The sequence below is a fragment of the Cololabis saira genome, chromosome 3 (genome assembly GCF_033807715.1).
Source record: "Cololabis saira isolate AMF1-May2022 chromosome 3, fColSai1.1, whole genome shotgun sequence".
NCBI lineage: Eukaryota > Metazoa > Chordata > Actinopteri > Beloniformes > Belonidae > Cololabis > Cololabis saira.
The window spans coordinates 14,411,844-14,439,690 of record NC_084589.1 but is presented as its reverse complement, the minus strand read 5'-3'; the positions used below and the strand labels follow the sequence as shown (position 1 = coordinate 14,439,690).

The window sequence follows — 27,847 nt, the reverse complement described above, 5'->3', positions numbered from 1 at the left end:
CCCCTGACCTAGAACATCCAAAAAATAATACAAAAGAGAGAAAGACAAGAGGTTACATTTTTACTTGCAAGGAGAACGGACAGAGACGCATTCAGTTACATCTCCTACCGCTCTGAATGGCACTCTGCCGACCTCTCTCTTTTTATTTCCTTAGGGTGGTCCCTAGTTACAATATGAGTTACAGCTCTAAGGGAGAGGGAAAACACAGCTGCAATTCTTCACGTTTGCATAACTATTATCTTCTACTTCATATATGTTGCTCATCCTTGACCTTGAAACAGCCCGGTATGTCTTCAACCGGGGGAGCAGTTCTTGTTTTGCACAGATAGCTCTTTGATGACTTCATCCACGGTCACACTATCTGACTTCTCCTCTCTGCATAACACACTCTGCAAATTTTAGTTGTACACACACAAACCAAACAAGCATAGATAAGTAAATATGAGATAACTCTATGTTCAATTATTCAACTAACAATTAACAGCCACACTTCCTCAAACAATTGGCCATTCCTTTTGTTTGGCTCACCTTGATTGCGATCGCTCTGAGCCGCTGCACCTCCATTCTGCAAACAGACTCATCATCGTCAGTGATGAGACCAACCACTTAACAGTCTGGATGTGCTCCTACAGTCATGTGTAAGCAGGCTGAGCAGTAGCGGCCCAGGACACACCATGGGGTGAGCCTGTGTGACTGCCGACCTTGACTGTGCTGCGCTGAAGTCGATGAAAAGAGCCGTGGTGTAGGTGTTCTTCCCCCTCCAGGTGGGACAGCATGGGGTAGAGATGGCGTCATCAGTGGATCCTTTAACATGCAAATTGAAGGGGGGCCAAGGTGTATTGGGGAAACTGTTAAATATACTAGATTGGTTTTAGATTCCTCATTCCTTGTGATGAGGTATAATGCTCCTTTTTTTTCACTTTGCACTCCAACTCACCCTAAAGGCGCCTTCAGGCTACAAGACTTTCATTACTGGCTCTAGACTGTATAAAAAGAATTGGACACTCACAGCCATCAGTCACATTATGGAGGTAGATTTGTGTCTTAATTATTCAATCAAAAAAAAGATTGCTTCAATCAAAAAATATATTTTCAATTAAAAAAAAAAATCAATTCAATCAAAAAAAAAGGATTTCAATCAAAAGAAAAGTATTTAAAAAAAATAAATATTTGAGACTCAAAAAAAAATGGACACTGAAAAATTGACACTTTGAACAATGTTTTTCTTTGATTGGAAATGTTTTCTTTGATAGAAGTGTTTTTTTTTGTTTGAAGCAACTTTTTTGATTGAAGTAGTGTTTGAAGTAATGTTTTTTTTTAGTTTGGGCCATATGAAGTTTTGAAGTCTTTTTCTTTTTGATTAAATTATTTTGACACAAACATCCCGCAGTGGGTGGATGCTTCCCCATGGTCAGACCATAGAAAGACATGCTTGCAGCTTTAATTTACTTTGCTTCTCTTGATATTTTGCTTTAAAAGTTGTTATCATAATTCAGAATGGCTTGTTACTTGCTGTCCTCACACAATTGAGCAAAACAGGCAACAACCATGATGCTGCCACCACTGTGTTTCACAAACAGGAAGAGGTTGTCATGCAGGGATGTAGGGCTTTAGGTCATTTATGCAGCAACATTTTATTTATTTATTTATTTTTGCTTTGGGTTAACCCACAGACAGTCTTGGGAGGTAACAGAGCCTTGTTTTCACAGTTATGGGTCTGGATAGTCAAGATGGGGAAGACGAGACCAATGACGAGGACGGTGATCCAAAAACGCCAAAGCGGAGGGGTTTGGAAATCATCACTTTCACCGAAGAGCAGGCGGCCGAGCTGGCGAAGGATCCTGGCGAGGAGGCGTCTGTGTCGGAGCGAATCCTCGCCCAGTCGGCGGCTGAGAGGGATCGGATCAGTGAGATCAAAGACAAAGCTGTGGAGCTTGAAACGGAGCCCAAGTTTGCCAACTGCTGCAGTTTCTGCACCAAGAGCTTCAAGAAGCCCAGCGACCTGGTCAGGTAAATGCCTCGCTCCTTTATTGATCCGATCCATGGTAACCATGCACATTCTGATGAGTGGGATGTTCATGGCTTTCAGTGTCCCTTCCGACAGATGAATGTGGTCTTTGTGAAAGGGGAAGTTAAAGCTTCAGTCTGAAATAATAGAGACCTGATAAAGACCTACCACAGTTACTCAGACCTCAATCACAGCACGTAGTAGTGCATTGTAGTAATGCATTGTAGAGTAATTATAACTCATTAAACCCTGTGTCATCTTATTCCTTTATTCTTTTGTTGCTTATGAGATTGAACATACTGTTTAGAAAATAATTAAAATTGGGGCCAAAGGACACTGAATTAATTAGAAAGACAGGAAACCAGTCTTAGTCAGAAATCAAAAGGTTCACAGCTCACCGTCAGCTTCATATTCAAAAGAAGATACTTCATGTTTCCATAGTGTTTTTTTCCTTTTTATTATTGGTTTTTTTTGCCATTAAGTTAACATTTAATCTTTTTAGAGATTATAACCCCCAGTAAAGCCCCAAAGGAGACGGTTTCTAGGGGCCCAGAGAGGCCCCTAATGATTATACAGAAAAGATAATGACACTAAGTTATTACCTAACATATAATCACAATTTTTTTTATTTTTAACGTCCTTGTAACAATAATTTTATTTATTTTGGGAATACCAACATCTGCAGCCCCCCCTTCTCTATTTATGTAAAATGGTTCAGTCCGACTGGATCAGCCGCAGGTAACGCACCGGCGGTTTGTCACAGACATTCAGGCATTCAGACTGTTCAGTTCCTACCGTACATGTCACCTGGCATGCTGTTCATCTTTCACAAATATGGTAATAATAGTAAAAAATACCATTAAAATGCATAACTGTATGTAAAAAAGCATCAAACGATTTCCAAAAGATTTTCATGGGGACCAAATCCCTCTCAGCGCCCTTGCATCCAGCACCAGTATGTAATTTAACTTCTAGATCGTCTAAAACTCACAAGATACAAAGTATTTGGCGAATATCTAAAATTGTAGACAGTCCCAAGTCTCTTAAAACTTCCCAAAGTCTTTAGATCAGTATTGTGCTTTGAATCAGTGATGCAAAGGTACATTTTATGCTCCAGTAACTTTACTACATGCATTACACCCTCAACAACCTGAGATTTTGTCTGCTCAGATTTTATCGGTGGACTTTTCACCTGCCCTTCGATTTTCCTGAGTGTTTTAGTAGAACCCTAACCCTGGAAACAGTTGTTTTGATTCTGTGGATTGTTGATTTTTCTTGGCAGCAGAACTCGGCAGGTCAGAGCAATAACGTCATCGTGAGATAATCTGACAGCGTCCAAGGTCCTGTCTCTATTATCATTCATTCCGTACAACATCTTCCAGACATGCACGATTCCCAGCACGCTGATGATACCGTATTAATGAGCCTCTCACATGATGGACAGGAGCAAGGATTGACCCGTTCTGAGGAGAAGTCTGAATATTTTGCTCCTTTAAATCCATTTTTATTCACTTTCCAGACAGTGACTGAATTTTATTATCTCAGTTTTGGGTTTGACCAGAGACTGAACTTGTAATCTGGGACTGCTGCCTGAGCCCTAAGGCACAACAAAGAATGTACTTGTTGAAAAACTTTTACCCTTTAAAGTGAACCCCAAGAGGCTCAATGTTTTACTGTGTTTTTTATTCAAAATATCCATTTATTTTGCTTCATGTGTTGGTTTAGAAATTCTTCTGAAGTACAGAGGATGATGAGAAAGCTGGCAAAAACAGTCATTAAACTGTTGCGCTACAGGCTTAACAAAGTTATAAAAGTATTAACAGGGAAAGGATTATGAGCAAAGCAAACACTATTGGTCAGGTCTGCAAACTTGTGTCGCTTTAGGTGACTTTCAATCAAATTGTCAGTCACATGAATCGTGTATCAAAGAGCATCTTCACAAAAACAGATCTTTGGTGGATGCCAAGACATGGGGATTTCTTGGTTTGCGTTACTTATTGAACTGAAGATAATCTATGAACATGTTGTCACTTAAACCAGAGTTGAACGGACACCAGCATTAGTCTCTCACGACACGTGTTTTCTAAAGGCGCTTTTATACTTACTACATACTCAGCGCGACCCAACTCGCCTCCACTCGCCTCGTCCTCGTTTGTTTCTAGACACCCAGATGAGAAGTTGCTGTGACGTATTTGATTGTGTGATCTAAATGAAGAAGACAACACCAAAGATGTAGAACCTGGAGGAGATGATAAATGTGCTGCTGGGTCTGTGGCTTGTGTTCCATATCAAGTTAAAAAATGAGAGTGAGAGAAGCTTCAAGCGGCAAGGCTTTTTTTTGTTTGTCTCTGCGCTGCTGAAAAGTCAGCTGGGAGCCGCAAGCAGCTATGAAGTGACAGAGCTCCTGGTAGATCTGGTCGTTCCTTATCGCCCGTCTAGATCCCTTTTTAATTCTCTCCTCAGCACCAGGTTTATGAACATCTGCACCTCAGAGTTGGATCATGAAACAGACCTTTGTGCTGCCGTTTCCTGTTGAATAAAATGCAGAAGCCGCGAGCCGCTCTTGCGCTGATTCCCGCTTTCTGATTCAAACGTCTGACGGCCCCCCGACCAATCAGTGGCCTGTAATGTGATGACGTCAGATCCAGGCCGACTCAGCCGCTTAGAACCTCAACAGAATAGATACAGAAAAAGTATCTACTCTGCACGCCTCCACCCGCCTCCACCCATAGTGTAAAAGTGCAAAACGGGGGCGTGGCGAGTAGGTACTAGTGGAAAAGCGCCATAACTTCACTTGAATTTACAAAGAGAGAGTTTGCTAAGCAGTTTAGCAACCTCTTAATTGCACGTATTGCCACTGATGTGTAATTGCGAAGATGCTCTCCGATGCACGATTCCCGTGAATCACATATTGATTCAAGCAGGGTACTGTATGTTGCAAAAAAGTAGCACGAGTGCATGATTGTCAGAGACAAGAGACATCCACCTGCATCGGTATTAAACTGGTGGCCTCCTCACAGCACTAATGCCCTTTGCTGTACAGGTCCAAACTGTCTGTTATTAGCAAGCCTTTAAATATGGACAGAAAATAGGACGCCGTCTGCTCTGGCCAGAATGTTCCTTTTTAATTGTCTAATGCAAGTGTAAAAGCATGTGAACATTTTGTGTTCTCGTGTTACTCTGGAGTGTGGAAATGTCAAGTGACATCTGCTGCAAAGCAAATATCACCACTGGGACAATTACACCTATTACACTGTGACAGAAATGTACTGTTGCAACAAAAAGAAAAACATATATAAAGAAGGATTGAGCTGCTGTTTTGTGTGACTCAGATTTTTAATACGAAGGAAGCATCAGGACGTCATTGCTGTTTTGTTAAACTTCCAAGTGTAGCACTTGATGTTGTCTTCCCAGGCAAGAGAGAGATGAAGTGGCGTATGAAACAACTAAGTGCTGAGTTAATTAAATCCGCATTCAGATGAGTTTCCTTGTCTCCTCAGAGAGCAGCAGCATATTTCTCTTAAATTGGCTTTTCGATTGCAAGGTTACTTTGACATGTCGGTGGGTTATGTTGTATGTGCATCGTTTGTGCAGATGTTCCTCGGTGGATGATCTCGCGACATGATAGATGACTAGCGTCATTCAAAATATGCATTAGTAAAATATAAAATAAAATTTAAGAAGTTATTTTTACATGCTGCAGGCTTCTTGGGTTGTATGATGAAAACGAATAAGTAGTGAGATACAGCATCTTGTAAGACTTTTCAGGAGCTTTCTGAAAACCTGGTTAGGCCTCCATAGTAACATACGCTAGGTATACCTTCTGTTCAGGGGGGGTTGTGGATTGATGATTTTACGAAAGAAGAAAAAAAAAGATTAATGATTTTTCTCTTAACTATGTCCCGGACAACAAAATCAGGCTAAAACATTTTTAACGTAACATCTCACTATCACGGCAGTCGGACAGTCTGAGAAATTCTCCCGACACCTTGACTGCTTCCGTAGGAAGAATTGAAACCAGGCGTTTTGGTAGTTTTCTGGTCTAAAGCATTCAGGTGTATAGACACAACAAACAAGATAAAAAAGACATTAATCATGTACAAGGGTGGATTGTCTGGGAACATTGCCAAGAGCAACCCTTCTCTCTCTGTGCTTCTAAACAAACCACAGGACTTCTGGAAGAGTTGCTTGCTCATGCTGCTCGCCACCCATTCAGGCAAACACATCAGTCCAAACTCCTTCTATCAACCATCAAGTGGGAGGGATGCTGATTTGGGCCTGTTTTAACTTTGCAGTCAGCGGGCCTGGTATTGATTTTATTGAGTCTTGGGTGAACCTTGGGAGAATCTTGGGTGACAGCCAGTAAAGTTTTGTCCAATACAAAAGTCAGTTCAACTTACTTCTCTCTTCGGGGAAGAAACAAAGGGAGTTGCACTCTGTCTTCGACTGTCTGATATCTCTCACCGGTGTCTGTTAAGTTTTACATTTGGTTTCGTATCTCAATTTTCAGGCACATCAGGATCCACACAGGTGAAAGACCTTACAAGTGTGATGAATGTGGGAAGAGTTTCACCGTGAAGTCGACCCTGGACTGCCACGTGAAAACGCATACAGGTTGGTGCAAGCGTCTCCTCTGGATTTGACTTATAAATCTGTTCATATCACAGAGTTTATTATGATTGTTATGGTGATGAATCATGCGAGATTATCCCGCTGCGTGCCTGCAGCAGGGCGGAGCTGCATGAGACGTTAACCATCTTATTTCTTAAATTGATCAGGCTTTACTACAATATAACCTAACAATGACTCCTTCTAGGCGTGATTATGTATTGATTTAGTTTGAATATGATGAGAAGTAAAATATCACGGGGAAACATCCTCCTTTATCTTTGAAAGAATCCTCATATTTGTATTTTTCAATCCTAGATATGTTATTGACAGATGGCTTTTTTTCCATTTTCTCGGTTTGGGCAGACGAACCAGAGCAGCGAGGCGATGAAAGAATAAGAAGATTATGTGTTGTTGAAGCATAATAGGACTTTTTTTTCTTTGTGTTTGACTCGTGCCGTCCATGCAGACTAAGTAAACACAGATAGTCATCGAGTTTCAAATATTACACAGAAAAAAGCACAGACTCCTGAAAGCTCCTGAAAGTTGAGCGGTCTTACTTTTTGATCAGGCAACATTTCATATTGAGTTGACGGCCCATATTGCTGTTGTTTTCTCTCCAGGTCAAAAGCTGTTCAGCTGTCACATGTGCAACACCTCCTTCTCCACCAAGGGCAGTCTGAAGGTGCACATGCGCCTCCACACGGGCTCCAAGCCCTTCAAATGCCCCTACTGCGACCTGCGCTTCAGAACCTCGGGCCACCGCAAAACCCACATCCAGTTCCACTTCCGTCTAAGCGACAGCCGCAAATCCAAGCGCTTGTCCCTATCTGCCAGTCACGCCAGACAGAATCAAGACCAGGGCGTGGGGTCGGGTCACGGGCATCAGACGGCGTCTTCGGAGGCTCTTCAGCCCGTGGGTCTGCTGCAACAACCCAACACGGACCCCAGCATCTACCTCCCCACCAGCCAGGTCCTGACGGGCCAGTACGACCACAGTCTGCTGCAGCCAGGACTGGTGGGACAGGCCATCCTGCCGGCCTCCATGTCAGGTAGGGCTTATGGATGAAAGTACACTCAAATAAACTAATGCACTAGTTCTCAGAACAGCAGAGGATCTGTATGTTGTATATTCCCCCTCTGATGATACCATCCAGCTGATGATCAGAAGTTTGTGTTTGCAGCTAACATGCTGCAGGGATAATACTAACTTAAAGGGGACCTATTATTTCATCTAAGACCTATTTTAAACAGGTCTTGAATGTCTTAAAAACAAGCTTTTGATTGTTTTTGCTAAATAAATTAGAAATTCAGCCTCTGAGCCATGTCTTTATCATCCCAGTCTCTAACCTCATTATCTATGAGGGATTGGCTGCCTGAATGACTCGATACACCGCTACGAAAAAATGACGGAAGCTCCGGCCGGCGCCGTGTCCTAACTGCATGCGATGCGAGCGAGCGTCAGCGACAAAATCAATTCCATTGCTTTATTTTCTATTGGACTGTCCTAACTGGCCACAGCGCCGCAGCGCCGTTTTGAGCTGAACATTTTGTCGGACGCCCTGCTTCTATTTTCTTCCTGTCGCTCGTGTTGAAAGCCGGTTGAAAGCGCTGTAGGAAACGGTCATGGATGAGGAACGGCTGATCCAGTTAGTTGAAATGAGAAGTTATCTCTATGATTCCTCCTCATTTCACTACAAAAACCTCAATAAAGGCAGCTGGCTGGCAGGGAGATGGACAGAGAGCGTCTGATGTCACGCAGTGCTACGCGATAGTCTGACGCTCGCATGCAGTTAGGACACGGTTTTTAGTTGTGGGCGTGGTTTGCATTTTCGTTACGTAACGAAAATCAGCAGAATCTGAACGGCTCGTAGAAGCCACATGACACTGGACGGCTCATCCGGGCGGCTGTACAGACACTGCAGAATTTGGTTGCTTTCCTCCTTCTCTGAGTTGGCAGTCTGAGGGGAGACCACTTTATATATGTTAAAGCAAGAAAAAACCTGTTTTTCATAATAGGTTTCCTTTAAAGTGACATCATCACCAGCTCACAACGCGGTGATTTACATCACAGTCTGACAGAGCTGGTGCCAGGAGGATGAAAACGCTTCATTTCCACGAGCCACCTTCCGTGTACTGTAGTTCCTTCCATCGTAGCACCCCTTTTGATCGTTTTCAGGACAAATCTGCCTTCATGTGGTACCGGAAATAAAATCAAAGCACCTCTAAACATTCCTTATGATGTTGGAACTCAGATTAGATCCATTTTAGAGGGAGATGAAGGTCCCATGTTTCAAAGACAGACTTTTAAGTATTTCAGGCTTCTACACTTTTCAGAGCTTCACATTTTAAGATTGTCAAGTGGATGGAGGTGATATGGAGCCCTGTCATTAAAACAGGATGTTTAGAAATCTACAGCTTTAAGAATTAACCTTTAAATTCTATGTAGTGTTTTAAAACTGGCTGGGAAAATAGCAGAAGCGAGGATTGTCTCACGTGAAGCTTAGGCTCCGTAACTGCTTTTTGCTTACAGAAAAAAATAGTAATACTTCCAAAGTATTCTTTCTTTTTCTGAAACCAAATAATAATGAGAAAACTGTTGGATTCATTTGCTTTAAGTGCTCAATTAAAAAGTCATAGATAACAGAGGATTTTCAAAGCGCCATTATTTTTTGAAAATTACCAAAACTTTCCATATTAATTTAAAAAAGAGACATTATTGAAGCTGTTTAATCTATTACACTTACATTCCTCAGGCTTGCAGCATGATAATATTTAGTGGGAAGGAAAAGTATTTGGTCCCTTGGAAGTTAGTGGTTTTCTGCATTAATTTGCAATAAAATGGAATCTGGTCTTCATCTAAGTCACAATAATTAAACAAACATGGAGGATAACACACATTCATCAGTTATCGTGTTTTATTGAAAATTCATCAGTTATTTTGTCTTTTATTGAACATTCCTATTAAATATTCACAGTTCTGTTGGAGTGAATTCTTGTAGATATGGGTTGGGCGACTCTCCGGGGGGGGTTGACCTTGAGAGCTGATTAGCCTCAGACAGTTTTGTAAGATGTTTGGTTTGAACAAACACCAACACGCTAACTTCTGCTTTGAGTCTAACCAGGAAGTAAAACAAGTGCAGTTCCTCAGCTGACTCCAAGAGTGAGTCGATCTCTGTTGACCCCCACGTTGGACAACTTTTCAGCATAAATAAACACACTTACAGCCTTGTTCACAAAATGGTTTTGGTCTCCTTACAATACAAATATATATGTATAATTAGAGGCGTAGCCTCGTCAGGGGGTTCCTGCCGTCACTTCCTCATCATTCATCTCATGATCCTTAGAATTAAATTACAATCAGTTTTATTTATATAGCGTCTACAACAATACAAATTGTCTTTAGGTTCTTCCCAGAGATGCAGAACATGACCCCTGAGCAATTTAGCAGTTTGGTATGTAGCACTGCGTTGACTTTTGATTACAGCTCAGAGGTGAAATCAGGACTGCCTGATTCAGCTCTGGCAGCACTTTTTTTTGGATGTTGTTTCGGTAGCAACACTTGAAATGATGTTTGGACAGATTTGATGAGAATGAATGTTTTTTTTTTTTTTTTAGATTCTTTCAATGCAAATAATGTTAATTTGAATCTGAAATTGAGGACATTTTTATGTTTTTTTTGTGAATGATCATATTTTCACACTACCGGAACTTCTACTCATGGGCTTCCAGTAAAATACCATCCATCCAGTCTCCAGTGCCCTATTGATCTAGCGCTCCGGTGCTTTAACATCTATTGCACATGTAATGTGCTCCTTTGTAAAATATTTTCTTATCTGAAGCCATTGTGGGATGAATTGTTGAAGTGTTTGTTCTTTGCTTGCAACAACGCCAGCCCAAATCATGCTGGCTCCTCCACCGTACTTAAACACTGGTGATGCTTTGTGGATGCTAAGCAGACGTGTGATAAGAAACAAGAAATTATAATTTGTTCGTCTGTCATCAGCTTAAACATATCATGTCAGATCCCTTCCCATCGTTTTTATCCCCAGTTAAAAGACTAATAATTTAGAGGAGTTAATTCAAAGGGGTTTACATACTTTTTTTGCCGCTATATTATGCCAACATGTTTTCCAGTCACTGCCTTTACCCTCAGGCTCACCGTTCCAGATGTGCAGAGCTTCATTCAGTCTCCTGCTGTTTCACTATGTCTTTGACAGAAAAGCTCTTTATTTTGGTTCCCTTTCACTGCCAGACTATGACTGGACTGAATACAAAATTGTCATTCTTGTCTCTTCAGCCTTTTCTGTCATACATCAGACGGATTTCTAGGGTTATTTATTTTCCATCTGCTGTTTTGGTAGCACAGAAATTCATCGGTGGATATGATGTTTTGGTCGTCGTGCCTCCATGCCTGGTCTTTAGCGAGCAGAAAAGATCACCGTCATCCTCCTGTTACCGTCTATAGATCTCCTTAAGCTGTTTAATCTGTCCTCCCATTGATATAGTTTGGATTTCATCATGTTTTCCAGTTATGTTTCTAGATGTAGAACCTGGCATGAACTAGCGCTAGAGCTCCAAGACTTAAGTAGATGCAGAGAATGGTGTACTTGTTGTCCCTTTGAGGTCATTGAAAGGTGAACATTTTAGTTATTCATATTAAACAACGTTATCCCATTGTTATATCTGAGATGCATATCTCTGTATGTGTGTGTTGCAGCTGCAGGAGACCTGACCGTGTCTCTCCCAGACGGCCTGACGACCCTGGACGGCATCCAGCTGCAGCTGACGCCGGCCAACCTGGTGTGCCCCAACGTCCAGATCTCCGGCATCGATACGAGCAACATCAACAACATCACACTACAGGTGTCACACCCCCTACCCAACCCCGTTTTATCAGTCGAGTGGCATCACACTCTCCTGACGCTGTGGGAAGAAACCGAGCTCTGCAGCTTTCATGTTCAAACAACGTCTCAGCACTTACAGCGGAGACGGGCCAGAGGTCCAAACGTTTGTAATTAAGTAGAGCCTTAAAGAAATCCTGAGTCAGTTGTGTAATCCTCTCTCACTAAAGAGTTTATATGCCCTCTGAATATAAAAAACAAGGATGTCCAATTTTGCCAAGTTCTTGATTGAGTGCCCTCCTAGTTGCTTTATTATTATTTTCCTCAGTTAATCTATATCGGTGCTAAAATAGTGGCTTCTACCCCCCCTAAAACTGTTGTCGGGGAGATTTGTGTTCCTGAGGGTGGTGCCACATCTGCTGGAGTTTCTGAAAACATTTAAACACCAGCAAATGTTGTAATTTTCTCTTTCTGGACCACCAAGTACAGACGTCCAATTTTAATCCTAACGATGTACCAAAAAGATTACATCCATAGTTCCAGAGGTAAAGTTAAAACTCTCTGTAGAGGCACTAAAGTAATTAGACAATTTACTGCTGAGATGTTTCATGAGCATATCTGGCCTGTTCTTTCATCTTTGTGTGTCTGTGAACGAGAGAGGGTGAGAAATGAAGAACATAATAGGCCTGGAGTTGATTTGAGTGTTATCCAGGTTGCACTTGGAAGTGTTTAATGGGATCTCTCGACACGCTGTCTGAGGAGGTGTCACTGAGAGTAGGGGGGTCTACTGTTAAAGCAAAGTAACGCAGGCATGTGAAAAGAAGAGAGCTGTGGCGTTAAGAGAAGTCAACTATCTAGTGCTCGCTTCAAAGAGGGCATTGAAAGACTAATGAGTCAAGAGACACACACATCGTCAAAGTCCAGAAAGGTGAGATGCCTTCATAAATGTGAAATACAGAAGGGAAGTTAGTCATTGCTGGAAAACATTTTAGCAGAGTCTCAGGACAAGAACAGTTTGGAAATGAAGAGCTTATTGCTGCCAACCTGGGGGCATTTAAGTGGCAGCCTGACCACAGATTCTGATTTTATTCCTCTTTCATAGAAGGACTTAGTCTGGTTCTCCTGGATTTTATTTGGGGTCAGTAGCAGTAGTTGCAAGGGAAACTGTTTCTGGATGCTGTTTGATCGCCATACAAACCAAAAATGAAGCATGAGATGTAGATGGAGCCACAATCGTGCTTTTAGCAAAAGACATCCAAAGTGAGAGTATCGGACTCGTTCCTCAACGTGAATGGGTGCAACGGCTCAGGCCCATAAAACTGGAATAAAACAGTTTTTACCTCTTCTCCTGAGATGATTGTAAATTAAAAGAGGAACAACAGGAAGACTTTCATGGGGAACGGGGTTATTGGTCTGTATAAGAGGAGTTTATTGTTTTTTTTCTGAAGAAGAGAGAGATAAGAGAGTGTTAAATCACAATCCAGCAGTGTCACTTTAGTGACTAGACCAGGAGTCGGGAACCCGCGGCTCTTTAGCGCCGCCCTAGTGGCTCCCTGGAGCTTTTTCAAAAATGTTTGACCTTTTTTTCTCCTTTTTTTCTCTTCTTTTTCTTTTTCCCTTTTTTTTTCCTTTTTTAATCTCAACATTTCGACTTTTATCTCCACATTTCGACTTTTTTCTCGAAATTGTACTTCAACATTAATCTCAGCATTTTGACTTTTTTCTCAACATTTCAACCTTTTTCTCTAAATTTTGTTTATTTCCTCGACATTTCGACTTTTTTCTCGACATTTCGACTTTTTTCCCGACATTTTGCCTTTTTTCTCGACATTTCACCTTTCGCCATTTGCCTTCATTCTAAGGCTTATACAAGACTTTTCATTTTTTGTGGCTCCAGACATATTTATTTTTTGTGTTTTTAGTCCAATATGGCTCTTTCAAAATTTTGGGTTGCCGACCCCTGGTCTAGACAGATGCAGGAGCGTCAGCGTGGACCTTACGCTTATTTTCTCCATTCAGCCTGAAATAGATGCGTTTCTACACATAGAAACATTAGAAACATTCATGGCGTAAATCGCGAACCATCAAGCGTTTTGTCCGAAGCTGTTGCAGCTTTCACCGCCTCATCTTCCACTCTGTCCCCTCCCGCTGCAGATCGACCACGCCCTGCTGCAGCAGACCCTCCAGCAGGGCGGCCTCCTCTCTCAGCCTCTGAGCGTCGACACCGGCCTGGTCTCCCACTCCGGCAGCCAGCTCATGTCCACCTCAGATCCCTCGGGCAACGTTGTGATCCACCCTCTGACCAGCCTGGCCCTGCAGCCGTCCACCATCACGCCGCCGCAGGTCTCCATGGCCGGCCTGTCGGAGCAGGATGCTGCAGGTACGACACGCAGCCTTCGCTAAGAGCATAACTACTCCGTCACAAGCTTAACAACTAACGATGCCTCTCGTGTGTGTCTCGTCCAGGCTCTCAGAACCTAAACCATGTGATGAGCAGCTCTGGGTTGGTGACGGGAGGAAACAGCAGCCAGGAGATCACTCTGACCATCAACAACTCCAGCCTGAGTCAGGCGCTGGCCCAGGTCCAGGCCCAGGTCCAGGCCCAGGCCTCGGCCGCTGGCTCCAGCACTGCTGCAGGAAACCCTCAGGAGATCACCCTCACCATATCAGGTGTGTGCTCATATCTGCCATCAACCAACAAACACCAAAAAGGACAAGGATCAGTGTGTTTATCAATTTATTTCTCAGTAAAACACGCTTGCGGGCAGAACAAGGAAGCAGACATCGGGTCAAGCCCGCCATAAATGTCTGGGTGAAGATGCTTCTCCAGTTCGGATTAGGGAGAAAAGAAAATGATGACAAGATGTTTGAATTTGACCTTGATTTGACTGAAATGCTCTACCAGAAGGTGTGCTTTACCACATCTGATCTCTGGTGAAGGACCAGATGATGTTATCACCTGCTGCTGCATCTTATGATGTGCAGGGTTGAGGTATCTTCCCAAGAGTGCATCATTTGAGGACAAAGTCATCACTTCTTAAACATTGTACAGCATTTAAGAGCCCGCCGCCACAGAGATAATAGTAATTAAAGCTGCAAGCAGTGATGAACGGGCCCTCGCACCCATGTGCACGTTCAGGCTGCAGTGGAACCGCTTGTATGACTTGCATGTTGATTCTTCAGGCCTGGACATTTAGTGGATGACACCAGCCACGACTCTCTATATCAAACCATTCAAAGTTTATTGCAGAAAATAGGAACTATCAGATATCGACCAATCAGATGAAGGGGCAGGGCTAATTTGCACCAATTAAGGTGAAGGAGTCAAAACCGAGACCGATGACCCCACCCATGAGTCTTTATGTCAAACCATTCAAAAGTTATGGCAGAAAGTAGGAACTATCAAATATGGACCAATCAGATGAAGGGGGGCCGCGCTTTTTGGTGTCTATCGTCACCACGGTAACGCGTTTGACTGAGAAAAGTAATGCGCGTCGTCGCAGGTTGGAGTCGCACATTTTGATGTATAACACATCTGGGTTCACGTTACGGTTCGGGCCGCATTAACTGCCGAAGGAATGGCATAAATTTCGCCAAGATGACACGACTAATTCAAAATGGCCGACTTCCTGTTGGGTTTCGGCCATGATGCCAAGAGACTTTTCTTTAAGTTGCGACATGATACAGGTGTGTAGCGATTTTCATGCATGTACGTCAAACCGTATTGTGGGGCTTGAGGCACGAAGTTTTCTAGGGGGCGCTGTTGAGCCATTAGGCCACGCCCATTTTTTCCCCGCCTGGCTTGCGTGCAAAATTTGGTGACTTTTGGGGCACGTTTAGGGGGGCAAAAAGGCCCTCCTTTCGTCAGAAGAAAAACGAGAAAAAAACATTCCTACAGATACAATAGGGCCTTCGCACTGTCAGTGCTCGGGCCCTAATAACAGTGATAGTAGTAGTTTCTTACTTTGCCATTTTCTGTATATAAACTACAGTTTCTTACAAATAAAATTCTGTTTTTTGGGAGAGTTTTTTTGTCCACAACTTTTAAAAATGTGTCTGAAATGTTTCTCCCGAATCCCTCTGCAGGTCAAGACCTGCTCCCCCAGCATGGCAACCCCACCGGGGCGGAGATGAACGGCGGCATCAGACTGTCGTCTCCGTTAACCAGCGCGCCCCCCAACGCCACGCTGACCCTCACCAACGACCACCTGCTACCTCAGAGCCCCACCAGCACGGGAATGACAGGTCAGCACCGCCACTCTCCTGCATTTCAGAGGAACTTATTTATTTATTAGCAGTGTCCCGACGGGCAAGAGCCTGTTATTCTCCCAGCGCCAGATAAAGCAGGAGTTTCAAATGTTATTTCAGCAGCTGCAGGAGTAATTTGCAGGCTATCAGCTACACTTCACGGGTCTTAAAAGAAGCCTGCTGGAAATGTTTGATAACAAAAAGAAACACAGCTCTCACCCCCGAGCCCCACCGGTAGCATAAGTGCAGTGTTTGGTTTCACTGCAGGGTTGCTCCGCCCCGAGCCGGACGTCGGCTCCCAGCAGGAACGTTTCTGAGAAGTTTGCTATCGTGAGGTTACAAATGTACCGAAACAGTTTGAGATGCCACGTCTTCTCCTTTCTGCTATTTACATAAAAAATATTCCTTTTAACTCTGGCTTCCCTCCTCATACGTGGTTGAAATCTCTTCTGCAACTGAATCGTTTACTGGCAGTCTTCGCGGGTTAATGTGTACAGAGTTATAGCCTGCTCGTAGTGTTTCATTTCTACCTGCTTGTCTGACGTGCATCTGACTTCCCAGCAGCTCTGTTTGGTTTGTGGAGCAAACATCTTAACAGAGATGATGGGGCGTTGACTTCAGCCGCGCAGCGGTGGTATCTTGGTGACTGACTTTTAAAGTGACCAGTAATCCACTGCGGCACTTCAAACCTGGCGGATCCAGGTTTTATGAGCGCAAACTAAAGCAGTAAAACTTTTCCAATTCTCTTTCAAAAGCAAAACAGAAAAGAAAAATGATTGCAGGCTTTTAAACCAAAGCCAAGAGGTATATGAGTTACACATTACCTCAGAAACTATATAACTTTGTACTTAATAGCCTTTCAGACACTGATCAAAAGGGTTTTATTCAAAGGACAGAAAGAGCTTTAGCTCAGCAGACTGAAGTCATCCATAGTGAACAGAGCCCATTGCTTCAAACAATAACGATGCATCGTGGGTTAGTTTGTACGCAGCTCACTTCCATCCTTGACCTGCTAGATAAAGCATGAGCACGAGTTATGGAAGTTATGGAAGTAACTTTTCGACAGTTTTCTTTTCATGGTTCAAAGGACCTTCCCCTGCCTCTGGTGACATGATGAATCCCAGGATGAAAGCAGTGACGGAAGAGCTCAGATTCTCCACCAATGTCCTTTCATGGAGTTCTGTACTAAGTTCTAAGGTGTGTGCCCCCACTATTGAGTCATCAGAGACATGTGGGAGGCTTAACAGCTTGTTAGATAAAGCCTTTAAGGTTGAAAAAGACTCCAATTGATTAAAAAGTTGTCAGTTCACGTCGTAATCGGTGGCGATTTCTCTCTGTTCGTCTTTATGACTGTATTATATTATAAATCTGCTGAAAATTAAGTTATAAACCCACATCTTTGATAGAGAGACAGACGCTTCCTGGCAATAACTGCAGTAACGGAAATGCTACATTTCTTTTGTGCAAATGTGAAACATCCTGGAAAACGGGTGATGATTCGTTGGTCAAAAGCTGTACGTTTGGTCGTGGATGCAACACTTTTTAACATGGTTTTTACACAACTAGATGTCTGTAGCACAGGTGGAGATGAAGTATGAGCCCTCTTGTTTTTAAAATACACTGAAATCATGGAGACACTCAACAAACAATGGAATACTGGGTAAAATGTATGAACTTTTCATTTCATGCTGTGAGTTGATCCTTTTTTAATGGGATGTTTATTAAAGTCAGGCAAGTTTCCGAGTCAGTTCCCCGTAGCTAATGTCTGTGATCTTTAATGCTACCTCCCAGTCGGGTTTCTGTCTCAGGCTCATGCTGCCTAACACTCTGGCATTGAATCCATGAAAACAGCAGAGCTTTGGGCGGGATGTGTTTCAGTGATGTCACGTGCTGCCGAGCTGAATTTGGGCTCCAGCGTTTTGCGTTTGTTGTGTAAAAGTGCTGAGTTGACGAGTTGCAGCCACTTCCCAAACAAACCCCCCTGACTGTCACTACTACTCCAAACATCAGCCCAGCGCAACACTGAGCACTAACGCTCTAATGTTTCTGTGTGAACCAGCGCTTCTTACTTCTGTCTCCTCAGTCTGCGGCGTGCACATCCGCACCAACAGCTGCATACTTGACACAAAGCTCCAAAAGGGGTCTACATTTTAGACGGCATATTTATGAGCACTAGTACCACTTAATGGTGCAGACCTGCCTATGAATTGAGGACTTGCATTAAAACGAGCAAATACGGTTTGCGTCGTCAGATAGCCTCCTGACATTTCCGTTGACTGATCTGTGTGTCACTTTGAGGCATAATTAAATTTCAGTTCTCATCAGTTTCAACTGGAGTGGAAAATATTCCCGCCGCTTCTAGAAACATCCATAGCATTTCTTCTTTTGGCCTCCCAGTCACTTTGTATGCAGATGCGGCTCCGCCTGCGTCTTGAGAGAGAACGTCTATACCAATTCTTTTACTCCTGAACTCAAATTTCTTTCCTTTTTCCCCCCCTGATAACTTATTTTGATTAGTTAATATACATCCACTGTTTAATTTATGGGGACAACTTCTGCTAAAGTTAAACGGTACAGCTTTAAGTCTTAACGTAACGGTCCTTCGTCAAGGATACCAATGAAGCCTCGGAGTTGTCATTTTACTGCAAACACTTCTCATTCATTTATTTTCATAATATTCAACACACTCAACAACTTTCCATCACACCAGTCCCGCACCCGCAGCCTCTTTTCCTTCAGCCATGCCGTTGTAATGTCTGCAGAATGTGGATCTGTTCTGTATCCTTACTTCTGTCGAGAGGACTGATACAACCGTAAAACATCGGAGAGGCTGGCCAATGGACTCTGCTTTTTTATATTTACGTCCCGGAGCACACAGGACGCATTTCCTCCTAAATGATCTCCAATACGATTCCTCTCAATACATTAGACACGAGAGACATCAATATAACGTCTTTTTGTAGAAACGTTATAAGTGTCCTTTGTAAATGTAACTTTGGTTTTGGACAACGTCTCCAACAACAGTTGTTCACCTGTGCGGTTACATCGACTACTGATGGCTTCTTAAAGGGGTCCCATCAGAATAGATCACGCGTTTACAGTTGAAGCTCAATGAATTAAACATTCCTATGAATTCCTACGAGTGAGGTTGAGGACTATATTATCTGGTTTGTTTCCACAGTCAGCTCTCAGGTTTTCCTCAAAGACCGTCGGCGTCATCCAGCTACATTGTGTAAATGCATTTGGTTATATTTGATGTGGAAAGGTAACACTTTTGGCTTTGACCTCAGCCATCGTCATATTAACCCTCTAATCTCTCCCACCAGTCAACAGTTTGCCACCTAGCACCACTTTGTCACACACCGCTGCATCCCAGAGCCTGGTGATGTCACCAGGAGGCGTGGCCAGCGATGGCAGTGTCACTCTAACCCTCACAGATGCTCAGGGCATGCTGGACACGGTCACTTTAAACCTCAATGCACAGGTAAAAGAAAATAAGACACAGAACAAATAACAGACCAGTTATTATCGCTGGTATTTGGGTCACTGATTGAGTTATCCAGACTGGTTTTGTGTGAAAGAAATCGGGCTTTGGCCCACGTCAGCCGCCTCACCAGAATGCTTTTTGCTTTTTAGGGTCAGACATTTCCTGCAGTCCTGAATGATCCTGGCCTGCCGGGGCAGCCGGTCACCTCAGGCCAGCAGGTCATACTGGTCAGCCACCATTCCCAGTCCACAAACGGAGCGTCTGACAACGGCTATAATGTGAGTTTGTTTGGCAGGTGTTCGAAATAGGTCGGGGAAAAGCTGCCCTACAAGACCAACATGATGTGCAATGGATTGCCTGTCAAGGCAATTGGCATTTAAATATTTAAATTTATACTAACGTCAATGGAAACCACTCTGTTTGGATGAGAGACGAAGAATATTGACAAGTCTGAACATATTGAATTTCTATGAAAGAGAATGCAAATGTCATGTTTGTTTTTTGATGTATATTTTATTTTCAATTGTGCATGAACAATGCCTCAACAAAATAAATGCATGAAAAAAAAGTAAACACGATCTGCTTTACCCCAGTAAAGGTGTTTACAGCAAGACTGTTACCTTCATAAAAGAACCTGAGTTTACATCAAGCCTTCCTGGTCAAGGTCACAATCCAAGTCAAGTAATCCTATAATGTGCTCAAAAAAGTCCTCAGATGGCCTGGACTGCTGTGTGAGCCTGGCTTATGCAGATGCAACTGTTCCAGTTACAGCCCATTGTGAAGGATGGAAGGTGGATGTGCAGATCAGTTCAGATGTTTAAAGGGGACCTATGGCATTTCATGTCTATTTTAAACAGGCCTTGAATGTCTTAAAAACAAGCTTTTGATTGTTTTTTTCTATATAAATTTGAAATTCAGCCTCTAGGCCATGTCTTTATCTTTACCGTTTCTAACCTCATGAGGGATTCTGAGTGGGCGGGGCTATGATAATGAGGCTCTGTGCTGATTGGCTGCCTGAATGACACGATACACCGCTACAAAAAAATGGCGTAAGCTCCGGCCGGCGGAGTTAAGCCTGAATTTCGGTTCTGCGTTACAACGCAGACCCTATGGCAATTACATTGCTTTATTTTCTATTGGACTGTCCTAACTGGCCGCAGCGCGACGTTTTGAGCTGAACATTTGTAGGCTTCTATTTTCTTCCTGTCGCTCGCGTTGAAAGTGCTGTAGGAAACGGTCACGGATGATCCAGTTGAAATGAGAAGTTCTCTAAGATACCTCATTTCACTACAAAAACCTCAATAAAAGTGGCAGCTGGCTGGAGGGAGATGGACAGAGCGTGCGATGCGATAGTCGGACGCTCACATGCAGTTACACGGTTTTATAGTTGTGGGCGTGGTTTCACGCATCGGAGGCCAAACCTCTGCTCCTGTCGTGATGTCAGGACAGGAGCAGAATCTGAACGGCCCATAGAAGTCACATCACACTGGACGGCTCTGCAGAATTTGGTTGCTTTCCTCCTGAGTTGGCAGGCTGAGGGGAGACCACTTTATGTTAAAGCAAGAAAAAAAGTGTTTTTCATACAAGGTCCCATTTAAGTTTCTTAACTACCTCAATTCCAAGTGTGGAGCAACATTCACTTGTGCATCCAAAAACAGCCAGATCCTGGTTGGACTGAACATGTCTGAGGAGCCTTTAAAGATTGCAGACGAAAATTTGTATAAAGTGGGACAGAACCAGAGTGAGCCCTCAGCTGTGTGGGGGGAAAAAAAAAAAAAGGCTGAAAATGTTTTTGAATGCGAAACCTTAATGAAGTAGTCTGAGGGAGGTGTTAAGAGGACACGCATCCTTGAGAATGCTTCCTGGTATCTGAGGACAATCTACGGAGAGCTGCAGGCCCAGATCAGAGTCCGGAGGGCTCCAGCCGAGTCCAGACAGCACCTGCTCATCAGGATGAGGGTTGGCCTGCGCTGCCTGTCACACCTGGTTCAGGTGAAGATAGTGTAGCGGCTCAGCACTAGACCAGACACTCCATAAGTAAGGGAAGCCAGACAGACACAATGGGGCAAGGTTCAGAGATTTATTTCTACCAGTACAAAGTAACAATTTACATGGGGCGGTCCCGACATGCCTGTGGTAAAAACAAACACAAGTACAAATAAGCAGATTAACCCAAATACAAACAAGCATGTTAAAGAAAATGTAGAAACCATGGTTACAATGAAAAATCATCCATCCATTTTCTTCCGCTTACCCGTTCCTGGGTCGTGGGGGCAGCAGTCTGAGGAGAGATGTCCAGACTTCCTTCACCCCGGACACCTCTAGCTTTTCCTGGGAGAGTCTGAGACGTTCAAAAGCCAGCCCCGAGACAGCGTGTCCGGGGTCTCCTCCCGGTGGGACATGCCTGGAACACCTCCCTAGGGAGGAGGGACATAACTGGAACACCTCCCTAGGGAGGAGGGACATAACTGGAACACCTCCCTAGGGAGGAGGGACATAACTGGAACACCTCCCTAGGGAGGAGGGACATAACTGGAACACCTCCCTAGGGAGGAGGGACATAACTGGAACACCTCCCTAGGGAGGAGGGACATAACTGGAACACCTCCCTAGGGAGGAGGGACATAACTGGAACTCCTCCCTAGGGAGGAGGGACATAACTGGAACTCCTCCCTAGGGAGGAGGGACATAACTGGAACTCCTCCCTAGGGAGGAGGGACATAACTGGAACTCCTCCCTAGGGAGGAGGGACATAACTGGAACTCCTCCCTAGGGAGGAGGGACATGCCTGGAACTCCTCCCTAGGGAGGAGGGACATGCCTGGAACTCCTCCCTAGGGAGGAGGGACATGCCTGGAACACCTCCCTAGGGAGGAGGGACATGCCTGGAACACCTCCCTAGGGAGGAGGGACATAACTGGAACACCTCCCTAGGGAGGAGGGACATGCCTGGAACACCTCCCTAGGGAGGCGTCCAGGAGGATCCGATACAGATGACCAAGCCACCTCAGCTGACTCCTCTCAATGTGAAGGAGTAGCGGCTCGACTCCGAGCTCCTCCCGGGTGACCGAACTCCTCACCCTATCTCTAAGGGAGCGTCCAGCCACCCTGCGGAGGAAACTCATCTCGGCCGCTTGTATCCGCGATCTTGTCCTTTCGGTCACTACCCAAATTTCATGACCATAGGTGAGGGTAGGTGCGTAGATTGACCGGTAAATCGAGAGCTTCGCCTTTCGACTCAGCTCCCTCTTTACCACGACGGTCCAGTACATCGACCGCATAACTGCGGACGCTGCACCGATCCGTCTGTCAATCTCCCGCTCCATCGTTCCCTCACTCGTGAACAAGATCCCGAGATACTTGAACTCCTCCACTTGAGGCAGGACTTCTCCACCCACCCGGAGAAGGCACGCCACCCTTTCCCAATGGAGAACCATGGCCTCGGTCTTGGAGGTGCTGATTCTCATCCCTGCCGCGTCGCACTCGGCCTCAAACCGCCCCAGCACATGCTGAAGGTGATGAAGCCAACAGGACAACGTCATCCGCAAAAAGCAGAGATGAAATCCTGTGGTTCCCAAACCGGATCCCCTCCGGCCCCTGGCTGCGCCTAGAAATCCTGTCCATAAAAATTATGAACAGGACCGGTGACAAAGGGCAGCCCTGCCGGAGTCCAACATGCACCGGGAACAAGTCTGACTTACTGCCGGCAATGCGAACCAGACTCCTGCTTCGATCATACAGAGACCGGACAGCCCTTAGTAGAGGGCCCCGGACTCCATACTCACTCAGCACCCCCCACAGAATGGCACGAGGGACACGGTCAAATGCCTTCTCCAGATCCACAAAGCACATGTAGACTGGTTGGGCAAATTCCCATGAACCCTCGAGCACCCTGCGGAGGGTGTAGAGCTGGTCCTTCCATGGCCGGGACGAAAACCGCATTGTTCCCCCTGAATCCGAGGTTCGACTATCGGCCGTATTCTCCTCTCCAGTACCCTGGCGTAGCTTTTCACGGGGAGGCTGAGAAGTGTGATCCCCCTATAGTTGGAACACACTCTGCGGTCCCCCTTTTTTAAAAAGAGGGACCACCACCCCGGTTTGCCACTCCAACGGCCTGAAAAATCAATGTCCCCTCAACACTAGACCAGACAATCCATACGTAAGAGATGGTAGACAGACACAAAGGGGCAAGGTTCAGGGAGATTTCTGCCAATATAAAGTGGCAATTTACTTGGGGCGGTCCCAACATGCCTGTGGTGGAAAAAAAAAAAACAACCATTAAACAAAGTACAAATAAGCAGTAGATTAAAATACAAACATGCACATTAAACAAAGAAAATGTAGAAAACATGGTTACAATGAAAAATCAACTTCACCTTTAAAGCAGGCAAAACAGCTCTTCAGTGTCGCAGCAGCAGGGAAACAAGTTGAAGTGAGGGTTTCAACTTCTTTTAAACCCTCAGCCTTCTCAGGGACTCCACCCACACCGGCACGTACCATTACAGGTTTTTATTTTTATTTTATTTTAAACTTAAATCATGTTATTTTTTAAGCAGGGTCCTCCTCTCTTAACAAATGAATCATATTTTAAATGTTTTCAACAATGTCATTTTAGCAGTATTTATCACCAAAAACACCTTTTTCAATACCCAGAAAGATTTAACTTGGTTTGCTCCACCTGCACTCCTCACTGAAGCAGGTGTAGCCAATCAGCAGCAATCAGAGATATTTAACGAGGTCAAATTTGACTGCAACCTCTTGAGCCAGTCCTGGTCCTCGAGGGCCAGTGTCCTGCATGTTTTACATGTTTAAAAAACTCTCACCAGTTTTGATGACATTAGTCACAGCCCTCTTGTGCAGCTTCTGAGTTATATTCCTCTGGGTAAAGACAACTATAGATTAAGTTACACTAACACTATTACCAGATATCCTGTTGTATTTGGTGTAACTGATGATAATCAGTCCCTGTATATGATTGACTGTCTATCTAAATATGTGTTAAGATAGTAGTTAAATCACTCCCCAAATTAATATAAAGTTTGAGGCATCATCTGGAATAAGGTCAAACCTTTTCAGTGAGAAGCTGGATCATCTGTATTGATCTGTAAATATGCAGCTGTGTAGGCCAGCCTGTGAAACGCAAAGGATGTCCTCAACGCGTAGCGCTGCGACAAACAAAGTCCAAAAAATTGATCCAGTTGGGTGGAGTTCCCGTTTATTTAAAAAAAAATGATCAACGATCCCTTTCTGTCCATAAAAATCATGCTGCTATTATTCTGATCCTGTGCTGTGATATTAAAATAAAGTTGTGCTGTGCTGGCAGTACAGCTACAGTAAGAACGGTGTGTTTCCCACCTTCCATGCCCTACCTAATTAATGAGCAAACCTGTACATATGTCTTCCTGAAACACCCGCCTAGTGGACAAAATAAAGACTAGATAAATAAGACTAATAAACCTAAACTAACTGACTATGAATGGCACGAGTGTCACAGTGGATGAGTTGTGATCCTTAAGCTGCCGTTTGGTGGAGACAATGAACAAAAAGTCCCAGATTTTCAAAAGACTGTTGCAAGTCCTCTACCTTTTGGATGTAAATGCTGGACAGATAAACCTGAAAATGTTTGTCTTTAATGTTTTCTGGACCAGTTCTGAGCCGTGAGTCTAAATCTTCTCTGTAATGCAGGATTCTGCCGACGGCCATAAAGGTGAGAAGAACCCGCAGGCGCACGCCGATAACAGGAATCAGTGCTTCTACTGTAATCAGGTGTGCCAGAATGCCAACTCGCTGCGACGCCACTGCAGGCAAGCCCACGGGAAGGACCGCTGTCATGTCTGCGGCATCTGTAAAAAGGCTTTCAAGAGAGCGACGCACCTCAAGGTTAGTTAGAAATGCACAAGCACAGTAGACTGATAGAAAAAAGCTTTAAATACAGATGCTTTGTATCTAATGCTAATTTTGATACAAAGAATGACCCTAAACTGGTTTTATTGTACCAATATTTCCCGTCCTTTTGCACAAATCAGCCGTCAGTAAGTCTGTTTCAGCTGGAAAATGATAGTCGTGACACGAGGGAGGAAATGCAAAAATGCAAATAAAGGACTGTCACGGTGCTAATTCAGACAGCCTCGGTATCCCCTTAATATAAAAAACCAAGTGGCGCCTTGCTGCCAAATGATGGCGATGAGCACGTGTGCTTCTCTTTTTCCAGCAGTCCTCTTCATGTGTGGAAACACTCGAACACGCGGCCGCCGGGGAGAAGCAGGATACGGCTTTAACTTGAAGCCCCGTTCCCTCGCATATGTCACGTTTATTTCTCAGTAAACACGCCTCAACATTCTGAGCAGTTCTTGCTTCTCATTAGGAGTATCAATGCCTGGATTAGGCGGGTGACACCGTGAGAGCGACGTCCTCCTCCGGTCCCCTGGCTGCTCATTAGTCTTTACCCAAACTATGAACTTGAGATGTGTGGGAATGATGGGAAGATGAATTAGTAGTGCTGTGATGTTTCCTTTTGCCTCACTGTGGATACTAATTGCTTCATTTAAAGTTTGGATTGGTCATATTTTTACAAAAGACTATATATATATATATATATATATATATATATATATATATATATATATATATATATATATATATAATCTGTCGTCAGAAAAGTCTTTAATAGAATATATCGCATGTGTTGAGGAGATTGTACAAATGCAATCAAGTCAAGTCATAAGCGGCTCCAAACACTTGTCTTCCTTCCCAAGGGCGTGCTTATTTTTGAATGACGTTGTCGATGATGAAGCAGTTATATTGAAAAGTCTGACCCATTGGCCTTTCCTGACAATTACCTTATTATCATGAGCGCTACCGCTTTTCTGGGGATGCCATCTGGGGTCTTCAAATCCAGCCCTGCAGCGAGCAGAGCCACGCTTCACCGTTACACTGGTGATGTGTTGTATTGAACTGAATTATTTCCCCAAGAGTGACAAGATCCCTCCATTCTGGGGACGGCAGGCCGCCCCCCCCTGCCAGACACATGAGCCTTTTTTTAACAGCTTCAAATATGTTGTTATGTGTTGTATATAATGTTGTATTTAATCTGGACCTGTTGCCAAGTCCTCTTTGGTCCATTCATGTTAGGACTGTATAAATATTAATGTGTTAATGTGTAACAAAAAGAGCAACATTAATTAATCCGCTGTAAGATTCACACATTAGATTATAGACTCCCATTGTTTATTTATAAGTTTAAAGTTGTTCATCTGGGCAAATGCCAGGTAAATTCTTGAATGATATGATTATAAACATTTTTCCGTAAAGAGTAGTGGTTAGTAAATGTGTATTTTGACAGCTCTGCACTAGTTGCTGGAGATGAGTTAACTGAACATAACGACACGTTGTGGCTCTTCCACAGGAGCATGAGCGGGTGCACCTGCCGGGTCCGTCCCCCAGCTCCCAGAAACCCCGGGTCTTCAACTGCCTGTCGTGCGTGAAAGCTTTCGCCAAGCGCAGCCAGCTGGAGAGACACAACCGAACTCACACCGGTAAGAGGAACAAGATTAAAAAACACAACCATCAAAGCCCTTGGAGGAATAGTTTGTACTGGAACACTGAACCATTTAATCAGGTTTCTTTAAAAAAAAAAAGAAAGGAATATTGCCTAATTGCAGCCTTTTTATATATTTAACCTTTTAATATTTAACAAACCTTTGCAATTTTCAGCACAGTTGGTTCTGTTTTCTCACATGAGCTGAACTGGTGCACGGCTGCACACCAGCGTGCTCCCACGTGCTGCAGGTCGGTTAAAAGCCCAGGTTTTACATGGTGGCTTCTGTGTTTGTTTACTGTATCAGGATAAATCTGGCTTCACTGGCCTCAGTTACAGGAGCTAAATAACCCCAATTAGCTGATTATTCAGACTGAGGGGGCTGCCTGTTTACATAAACACAGAGGGCAATAAAGAGGGCAGTAAAAAGGCAATTAAAATTATAATTTCATTTTTTTACGCCTCCGTCATCACTATTGACTGTCACTATGAAAGGTTTAGTCATGCCTCCACTGATGTTTTCCGCTACTAAAGTGTCTCAGTCAGACTGTTTAATAGGAACAAACCTGCCAGATGATCAAATATGAGCAGAGCTGCAGCAGCTGTGTCTCACTAGGATCTTCCTGCACGTTGCCGCTTTACAGCGCCACTGTGCAGTAACATGGACTAGATCTGACTGTTCATAGCATTACGTTTAGAAAATGTTTGATTCAAAGTGAAACTGACAGAGAGAAGGGACTGAGAGGAGAAAGGTATAATTACAAATCCGTCAGCCGCGGCAGCCGGCGCCCTGTACCCAGAGAGGGGTGAGAGGTGGGAGGAGGAGGTGGCATCGACTGGCCACTGAGTTTGTTTCTGTTTGTTTTTAGTGTCACCTTGAATAAGTTAAACTAGTGGAGTTGGGTTAAAACTTTAGATCCTTGACCATTTGCTTTCATTTGTGGATTGTGAAGAGGTAAGGATGTGATGAATCGAGAAACAAGCATAACTTATAAAGTTTTTGTTTCAAATCGTTTCCATGACATTTTACATTTACAGCTTCTATTTAGAAACCTAGATGCAGCTTTGGACATTTAAAGGGGACCTATTATGGCATCTAATACCTATTTTAAACAG

General features: G+C 43.8%; 1 protein-coding gene across 1 annotated transcript in view; it reads left to right on the top strand.

The window, feature by feature from the left end:
- Nucleotides 1–27,847, top strand: part of LOC133425747 (zinc finger protein 236-like) — a 75,441-nt gene that overhangs the window by 41,141 nt on the left and 6,453 nt on the right. Inside the window, exons 20-30 of the mRNA XM_061716326.1 lie at nt 1,710–2,010; nt 6,519–6,622; nt 7,240–7,668; nt 11,337–11,482; nt 13,615–13,840; nt 13,927–14,130; nt 15,547–15,705; nt 19,035–19,192; nt 19,345–19,473; nt 24,880–25,074; nt 26,600–26,729. Coding sequence (XP_061572310.1) covers nt 1,710–2,010; nt 6,519–6,622; nt 7,240–7,668; nt 11,337–11,482; nt 13,615–13,840; nt 13,927–14,130; nt 15,547–15,705; nt 19,035–19,192; nt 19,345–19,473; nt 24,880–25,074; nt 26,600–26,729 — 2,181 coding nt within the window. The remainder of the gene's footprint in view (nt 1–1,709; nt 2,011–6,518; nt 6,623–7,239; nt 7,669–11,336; nt 11,483–13,614; nt 13,841–13,926; nt 14,131–15,546; nt 15,706–19,034; nt 19,193–19,344; nt 19,474–24,879; nt 25,075–26,599; nt 26,730–27,847) is intronic.